Consider the following 10,022-nt stretch of genomic DNA (forward strand, 5'->3'; position numbering starts at 1 on the left):
TCCCAAAAATGACAAGACTTGATCGGGAACTAATAGGATCATTGTCATTTGCTAAATATTACATATTGTTTTAAGTTATGTGCACGGATAAATCATTTCTAATCAACACTAAGAATTGTCAATTTTGATCTCATAGTGATTTTAATGAAGCAATATGATGAAAAATGACACTGGGCTATACTGTAAATGATGTGGTATGTATGTCTAATATTCTTAAAAGACTGTAACACCAAAAAACTAAAATGTGTACAGACAACAACGTTGTCAAAATGATCCCCGAAAACGACTTAAAACGCTGTATTCTGCTTCCAGGCCAGTAGTTGGCGATATCACTTTGTAAAGAAACCTATAGGCTGAATACACAAGACGTTTTCACAAAATGACGTTTTTGTAGTTTTTATGTAGACAGTAACGGTATCATTTTCAAAAAACTTTGAAACCCATTTTCAAAAGTTGGATTTCTCATTTTTCCGGAAATTTTCGTGTAAACAAACGGCCGAAGCGCATAAAAAGTTCAGTTTTTATTTACACCCCTGAGGGAGCAAGTAAAATGTGTTAATGCTAAGTTAAATAGCAATTGAAGAGAAAGACGTTCAGTCATAAAACCAACTGTAAAGTGTTCATGTAGGTGTCAGGCATGACACACACCTTTTATATTGCTGTTTTTCACTACTGTATATGATCATACACAAAATATACAATAATTAAAAGCTCAATAGCATTTGAAGAGAATGACTTACGGATATAAATTATTGAGCTTTAAATTGTTGCGAGCATCAATGTTCCCAGGTTTTCACGGTGCATTGTGGGACTTTTAGGGAGCAAACGTTACAGCGCACTGGAGGGATTTCACTATTGAGAATGTCCGACTCCCTAATCAGTGCCCTGACTAGTAAACTACAGAGCAGATTGAGACATATTGCAAAACATACCCTTTGCCAAAGAATTTAGGCTAGGTTTCAACATAATTTTTATTGCACATTATAACAGTACTAATCAAATCTGTTTTATATATAGTACAAATTCAATACATTATCAGTTGAGCCTGTGAAACTGAGGGCTTTATTCAGGCTGAAAGAGTTGGAAATCAACCCTGTTTTAAAAGCAGATTTGTATATACAGTACTTTATTGTAGTTTTTTCAAAATACAAAGAAAAATTACAATGAGGTATGAAAGAAAGAACTGTTCCCCAACACCACCCTACAAAAATAGAAGTAATATTAGATGAACTAGATGGAAAGGGAAGGTTTTTTTTATTTTTAAAGATGGATTATACAAAACTTTACATAAGTTAAGACAAATCACTGGCAACTTGTGGAATGAAACATGAGTTTTCAGAGAAGCGCGGGAGACGCTGGATCATCAGTGCAGTTGTTGACTGGTTGTGGGCTCAGGCTTCGAGCTTCAGCGATGAGACGTTTGACTCCCACCATCCACTGACTGACTTCAGAAACATGATCCACCATCAGGCCTCGGTGGATCTCATCAGCCCCATCCCAGTTTTTACTTTTCAGGGCTGAAACGAATCACATCCAAGTATGTTTTCCTCACGTTTACTCTAAATAAATGAATAGTGCATTTCAATAATGTCTTAAATTCTGAACTAATCCACTAAATCTGCTAAATTTCCAGGAGCAGGACTGGGCTGTTTATACCATGCAATGGTGGAAATCAGGCTTGTGCACAATTCAGAATTGAATTGAGAATGACTCCTTAATTCCAATTCAATTCTTGAATATGAATTGATGTCAAAAACAGGATCTAGAATTACAATTCGAATTTGAATTAAAGGAAGCAGAATTGCAATTCAATAAAAATTCAAAGAAATTCATATACATATTTTAAGTGAAGTGTTTAACAATGAAGCTTTACAGTATATGTCAGATATGATTGCATTATAAATGATATTAGTTTGACTACTTGTACAGATTACATTAAAAGGATATGTTTTTCTCCAGCAATGAATGTTAAAAGCAATGTTAAAAACAAAACTAATTAAACAACATTAAGGGGGTAATTTATTTTAGAATTTGATCAATATCTATTTTAGAACAAAATGTATGCAGGGTTGAGGAGTAAATAGTTATGTGAAATGAAATTTCTGTTATTAAATTACAAAATTAATGTATTTAGTTGTATTACTGAGGTAAAATGTTTAATTCAATTAGTTACTAATCAACTTAAAACGAAATTGCTTTGCATTGATAAAGTTATCCAAATAAAGTAATCCAATCCACATTTATAATGGGTAACTAATAACAGTAAGCAATAACATTTCCAAAGTAACCTTCCTAACACTGAATCCACTTCCTGTCATTCCAGTTCAAATTCAATTCAACGTCCTGTGGGGCGGAGTAAATTCAATTCAAATTCCAACTCATGAATTGAATGGAGGCCAATTCTGAAAAATTCTGAATTTTGCACAAGCCTGGTGGAAATGTTTCAGCTAACACAGATTTTGCTATATAACGTGCTGGAATTTGTTTGACTGCTTCATGTTATTTACATTTGAGCAACAAGAAAGATGATGGGAAGTGTGGCAAACAAGTTAAGATTAAATCATAAGAAGTCTAGATATGCATGCAATATGTGTTATTATATGTGTTATAATATGTTATTACAGTGTTAGTCTCAGAGCTAAAATGTTAATAGTTATAAGTGCATTTGAATTTCTCCCACTTTATATTAGGTTTCTTTTTAACTATGTACTTTTTAAAAATGTTGGGTACAATGCATCTCATTTTAAAATCTTCCCAGTCTACTGCATACCTGTCAACACTCCTGTTTTCCCCAGGAGTCTCCCGTATTTCACACCCATCTCCCGTTTTGTTATTTCTCCCGTGAAACTCCCGTTATTTGTATGGCCCAAACCTCGTTATATGAATAATCACATCAATATATTATTCCAAGGTTGTCCAGTTGCCAGATCTTGTATGAAACCCATGCTACTCGCGCAATCAACACATCATTCAAATTTCAATCCATTTGTGAGCTCAACCTGGCAACTACAACCCAGTTGTGCCGTCGATATCTGCGCAGGAAGTAGACGCGGGAAGCTGAATAAGCGTTACTGGTAGAAATGGAAAAAGACTCCGTGTAAATATTTAACGCAATTAACGCTATACAGAACATATAGAACTATACAGAAAAATAAAAAAAACTACGTACGGTACGGTACGGTACGGTATCAGTGAACAAATTCATAATCCGTGCACGCTTTTGCATTGTTTTTTTGTAAATCGTTCTTTCGCAATAGTTGATTGTAATATTCAGTTCATGTGAAAAATTGTGAAATGCTGTTCCAATAGGTGAAGTTACACAACAATATGCGGACTGATTACATTACAATACAATATTTGGATGTAATATTCAGTTCCAGTGAAAATCTGTACCAGTTAATGTACCAGTTAATCCAGTAGGCCTACAGTAACTCCACCCGCTGGAACGGTTTCTTACAGTAACTGAATATTACACAACATCACCTGTTCAGTTTTGAAAACAGTAACCAACTCACAGATTTGTGGCCTACACCTTATTTTAGAAATCTGTTTTTCTGTATATTGATTTGTTGTGTATTGTTAAGATGAATACAACTGTCTTAACTGATTTGGCGATGGGGTGTGTAATGTATGACATGAAACCGCATGTGGTTGAACTGAAACCCCCCCAGGTCTCCCCTATTTTGGTACCCAAATGTTGACAGGTATGGTCTACTTACATTTGTTATGACATCCGCTTTATAAATTATGATGCTCATGATCATACATTAGCATGAAATATCTTTGCTAATTCCTTTCTAGAACAGACAAGGGCTTTCTGCAGCTCGTATCAGCAGAGCATTGCACCGTCCATAGACCGCAAAACACTCAGCGGATGGCGGGCGGGTGCGGCTTTGAAATTTGGTCAAAAAACGCTGGTGCGGATGATGAGTTTTGTGATGCGGTTGCGGATGAAATAATGCCCCATCCGCGTATCTCTATCGATAACAACACTGAACACGACACAAATATTAATTTTATTTTTTTAATTTAGGCGATCAAGTAGCTAATCAGTGTCTGCTCGTTTATTCAAACTAAGTTGTCCTACGTCGCAACTGTTTAATCGAACTTGTAGAGTAATTGAAAATCCACACATCACTTTGCCTACTACTGTACACATTTACAACCCTTGTTCTAAGATGTTTTACCACTGAACCAGTGAATAGAAGTGAACAACACTCTGACTCACCTTGGGACAATCCATGCATCCTACGTTTAACCAAAGGAGAGAGTTTTCCACTTTTCCACATGTCCTCAAAAAGCTTCAGACGCCTTTCAACATCATCACAGATCTGTTTCTGAAAAAAAAAAAAAAAAAAAAAAAGGAACATAAATGTCCACAGCTCTATTACACCTGCCCGGAAGTTTCCTGAACGCCCCGATTCAATGGTTCAGGTGTGTTTAATTGGGGTCGGAGCTAAAGGTGAGAAAAAGGGTTTTTTTTTCTTGGAAAGACTCTTTCTTGAAAGATACTTGCTTTATGTTATGTGACTGGTACACTGGTTCCAAACTCTGTATGTTTTAGATTGTTAAAACCCAAACAATAAATGTCCTTGTTTTGAAACTGCGCAGATCAGGGTTTGACATTCACTTTCTTGCGGCGAGTGGTTTTCCAAAGTTACAACCACTCAGCATTTTCACTGGCCACAATTTTGACATCGATACCATGGGGGAAACTGTCCTATAGATATTGTTTTATATTATCTCATAATTTGTCAGCAGGTTTATTAGGCCGCTGTCACTTTAAGACCTGATGTACGGATCCATTATACTGTGACATATGCGTTTTCTTTCTCAACTGTTTACGTTCACTTAAAACATGACTGACTGGGTTTACGTGAATACTCACCAAGACCGGGATTTTGACATTATTTTGTGTGTATTCGACTGTTTAAGCAGCAAAAAATAACTCAGTTTAGTGCTGAGAGGCGGCTTTATGTGTGCAAACTTTGGTTGTGAACAAAAACTGCGGGAATGAGTAAAATTATGCACAATATATGCATTCCCACTGCGAAATTTAAGCCCTGTAACAGGAACAATATTCATCAGGAGCAAATGAAACGAGTGAGTGAATGGAGGCGGGTTTGTGTGTCACTCGCTGTCAGAGAGATATGAGAGAGAGAGAGAGAGAGAGAGAGCAGCTGGTATCGTTTATCTATTCTCTGGATAATGAGTATTGGAAGAGTTTCAGATATTTCAGTATCGATAAGCATTAAAAAAAATAACTATATTTTTTACAACACTGCATTGCACTTAGTTTATCATTTCAGATGCCTTTTTAAAAGACTACAATTGAAAAATGTATATATTATATATGAAGTGTCTTGTAGGAGAGACTGCGTTACACTCCACTGCTGAAGTACACACACATTTGCCAGGTTGGCGGGTATTAATGTCCTGGTGAAGAACCAAAAATATTTCTTAGTCATTTTACTCCATTCTGCCAGGCTCCCATTGGTTTATGCTCTGAACTTTATTTTCAACATTTCACACAATGACTTTACCTTCACAGTATGTCTACATGCATTCAACGCCCAATACAGCGGCTCTTGCACATCCTCAATGCATGGCTCTGTCTCCAGCTCTGCTCTTATATCTGAAGGGATTCTGGGACTCATGGAAGGAGGAGTGATGCTGTCCATCGGAGGAGGGTTTATTCCCCGGGGAGGCGTAATCCCCGCTACTGGTGTCGATTGCATCTCTGATCCTGAACCTACAGGGGCATAAATAATCAAGATTACGCTTTATTAGGTTAGACATTCTACTAGTTAGAAGTAACTTGTCTAACTAAATTAGAGTATTAGCAGACCGGTAGGGTTGGGGTTACCAGAATAGGTTGACATGTAGTTGCAAAGTTACTTATGGTCAGTAGAATCTCTGAAGTAGACCATTGAAATAAAGTGGTACAATAGATTATAATTCGTTTTGTGTTGTAGTGTTGTGAAGTTGCAGTTGAATTACCTCATCTCATTTCTCATCCTTGCACTTGTAAATTTGGTATTTAATATGTATTGTCTGTGGTAAAAGTGCTTACAGATGCGAATTGTTTTTTAAATTCATCCAGAATGTGGCCCTATAATAAACCACTTTACATTTATGCTAATTTGAGCTGTAATGGTAAATAAAAAAATCCTCTTAATCCCTCAAAGGCCAATGAGTCATACGTGTAATAAGTTCCACAAGAAAAAATGTATGTGCCTTTAATGTACATGTACCTTGTAACATGCTCTAGAGAACAGTTTTTGTTTCGAGAGGTGTCCATTAACACCTGTATAATCAAAATTTGTTGTGCGCCATGACACAAAGATGGCCAGTGTGGTTAAACCAAGTAAAATTAAAATAAGAACTGGGAAGAATTTGCAATACCAATACATAGAGGTTTAAAAAAAAAAAAAGGAAAATTAGAAATGTTTTTAAAATATTAATTTAATAATTTATTAAACAAACAATGAGATGGACTGACCCTACGGATTTTAATGTAAAGTGGGATTATGTAGCACCTATAATATTATTAATCAAGATTAAACAGACAACTTTGTGATGAATTAGTTATATTTTTTAATCAAATCAAAGGCCAAGAAAAGATGACAAAATCCATACAGTATAATAGTTTGGCAAGAGGTGAATCAAGAGAAGGTTTAATCAGGGATAAGCTTGACCTGTAAGTTGGGGCGCATGTACCCTCTTGTTGAGAATATTTCGCTTCGGTCCTCCTGGATCCTTCTGCAGGCCGTAGGAAAACTGTGGTGGGTCGTTCCATCCATGCTCCTGATTGCCTGAGAAGAAAGCAACATTATTTGAGCAACATTACATGATTTTCCACAACAGAGAGCGAAAACATGACTTATTTGTGTACACTGATCCTGGTGTCTCGCAATCATGAACCCTAAGGTCATTTATTATTATTCTGCACTGAATAAGCACGGATCCAGACTGCACATAAAACAGTCCAAAAATATGAATTTGAGAGTTATAAAAAATGTTGCCGAGATAGCCACCTGCGACGATATAAATGTACATTTTATGAATGATTTAAAAAATTGCATGCCTTTTTAAATGTGTGTTCTGCGACGATTAGCCCTACACATCTTTTGTTGTGTTGACTTAATAATGAATTGAGATGATGCGCATCGAAGTTTAAGCAAAAAAACCCTGTGTCAATCACTGACTTGTATACGCACATGGGAGAGCGAGGATCAGCTTTCCACGTCAGAAAAACATGCCATGAACTGAGGGAAACTGAGGGCTTAAATACACAAGAGGGAAGAAATAGGGAACAGGTGAGCACTAATCAGAAACCATGGCAACTAATAATTAAATAGAACAAAGGCAAAACAGTGGCAAAGAAAACCAAGACTAGTAACTAAGCAGAAGAAGGGCATTTGCAGTTTCGTTGTATTTTAAATGCAATGACAACAAAGTTTTCTCTTCTATTCTAAGACAATGAAACTAAACCTGAAATGATTGTGCCATTAAAGCTGCCGTCGGCAAGATTTTTTTTATCATATTCACTGAAACCGACACTATGCTCCGACAGAGCAACATAAATCAGCCAGTTTTAGAAAAAAAACGTGTTTCTACCTCCACCTGGAGCCTGTTATTTGTTTAGCAAAAATCTTCTGGTCCAATCAGCGTAGGGCTGTGTGAGATCTGACTGTCAATCACAGTTCGTGCACACGTCACAGATCCCCCCTCCCCCTCCCCTCTCGCGCACGTAACAATATCACATGCACCCGCCTGAAGTTCGCAGGTGTGTTGGATTGTACGAAGCATGATGGCGGAGAGAAAATCTACTAACAAGTTTCCAATTCCTCGGTTAACAACCAGAGCTAGGAGGTTCAAAACAACCAAGGAAAAGAAAATGATCTTCTTCTGGTCTTAAAGTGACATAAACCTGCTGCCAAATTATGAGATAATATTAAAAATATCTATATCGTAGTTTTTCCCCATGGTATTGATGTCAAAATTGTGGCCAGTGAAAATGATGAGTGGCTAGTTTCAAGATTATTTTTAGTGAGTTGTGCAGTTGTGTTGTGTGTGGGTTTCCTCTGTCTGTTTGAGTCAGGAAAACCACTAGTAATTTGCTGGAAGAGATCATATGTGACAAAAGTGCTGGACGATGAAGACTTGGTGCTGGGCTGAATCAGCAGAGACTGTTGACCAACAAATATTTCCTCATCCAATATTAACTGAGTGTGGGCGGTGCTCAAATCCATCCCTTCGAACTCCACCGAATGCCCTCCGTGACGGACGCTGTTGCCGGTGTTGTGTAATATTCAGTTCCTGTGAAAAACTGTTCCAGTGGGTGGAGTAAACATTAATATTCATGATTTGTCCCCTGCAACGTGCAAACGAATGGAACTGAAAATATTGGTGCAAGCTCCTCAAATCGCAAATCATTTAGCCTAATTGATCATTTCGAAAAGGGAATGAAGTTTATATGTAAGAATGAAGAAATATGCAAGGACACAGAATTACCTTTTCGAAATAATCCATTAAACGAGTTGTGATTTGAGGAGCTTGCACTAATATTTTTTCAGTTCCATTCGTTTGGCGTTGTCTCAAGGCCACGCCCACAACAGGGGACATATCATGAATATTCATGTGTACTCCACCCACTGGAACAGTTTTTCACAGGAGCTGAATATTATACACATGTTCAGACTCTGAGATGTGAGGAAGTACCTCGCTTTATTTATTTAATTATTTATCCCCTCACACATTTAATTATTTATATATTTATTTATGCAGGAATATGTGGAGTTATATATTTTTTTGCACATTCATATATTTATTTATGTAGAATTGTGTGGAGTTATTTTTTTAATTTTCTATTTATTCTTTTTTGTAACCACCTCCTAAAGAGAACTTATACAGAACATTCTCTAATAGTTATTATTAGAATTTTTTTTAAGTTTTGGGAATCAAAAGTACTATAGCTGGGTGTATATACACACACACACACACACACTTATTAATGCATTAGGGCAGGGTAATCGGGCAAAACTTAATCATGACATTCATTTAGTTTAACAACATTGAAAGAAAGTGCAGTACAAAACATCACTGTTTTCTATTTTTTGGGTGTGAATCGCATTGAATTTTACAATGTTGGGCTGGTTATCTCCCTCAGCTCGGGTTTGTTTTTAAAAAATGCCCAGGCAACACTGCTGTGATTTAAGAATGTAGTTTACAGACTCATTGTGTTGTTACTGTATCTTTAACTGAGACATTAAACACCAGATGCCACGTCACGAGCTGTCACATGGAAACACTCACTCTCATACAAATGTCTTTAATAGTCAATGAGTATTCAGTTGATTATTGTTCTATCGCAGTTTTCTGCATTAGATTGTTCCTGTCCTTGTTTACAACTCACAGTAGATGACACGAAAAGTTGACAGGAATGAATGAGAGTGAAGAAAGACATTAACTTCTGCTGATTACTCACACGAATATGTGACACCGACACATCATATGTAAGCTTATAAATTATATGGTTATAAAAACATGTACTATTATTTATATCTTACCTGGTTTAACAAACCGATCACTCATAGCAGCCTAGAGACTCCAGCACTGTGTGAAGATTCGTGTGAGCTCAGCAACAACTTAGCTTGAACAAAGGCAAAATAAAAGTCACCGATGAATTTTTTTTATATATATATTCATATATAATATATATATATATATATATATATATATATATATATATATATATATATATATATATATATATATATATATATAACATATACTTTTTTTTAATGCATAGTGTGATTCCAAATACTTGGATTACGTTAAAATAGATAATTCCGCTCTGTTTCATCAGAGTAGTTTTCATACCCGAATTCACCACCTACTGGTGAGATAGTGAAAATAGTGAATCGACATTCTACTTTTTTTGCAATCCCCGCAAGGTTTCATTTCCAATTTATTTTAAAATATTACAAAAATACACCACCTTCTTCTTCTTCTTAAAT

General features: G+C 36.2%; 1 protein-coding gene across 1 annotated transcript; it reads right to left on the reverse strand.

Annotated features, from left to right (window-relative positions):
* Nucleotides 1-838: 838 nt before the first annotated feature.
* sra1 (steroid receptor RNA activator 1) lies at nt 839-9,662 on the reverse strand. The gene is made up of 5 exons (XM_081390578.1): nt 9,573-9,662; nt 6,699-6,815; nt 5,544-5,752; nt 4,229-4,337; nt 839-1,517 (listed from the first exon to the last, which is right to left on the reverse strand). The coding sequence occupies exons 1-5, from the start codon at nt 9,595-9,597 to the stop codon at nt 1,336-1,338; spliced, it is 642 nt and encodes a 213-aa protein (XP_081246704.1). The 5' UTR covers nt 9,598-9,662; the 3' UTR covers nt 839-1,335.
* Between the last annotated feature and the right edge of the window lie 360 nt (nt 9,663-10,022).

This window comes from Scardinius erythrophthalmus (assembly GCF_964197995.2).
Source record: "Scardinius erythrophthalmus genome assembly, chromosome: 17".
NCBI lineage: Eukaryota > Metazoa > Chordata > Actinopteri > Cypriniformes > Leuciscidae > Scardinius > Scardinius erythrophthalmus.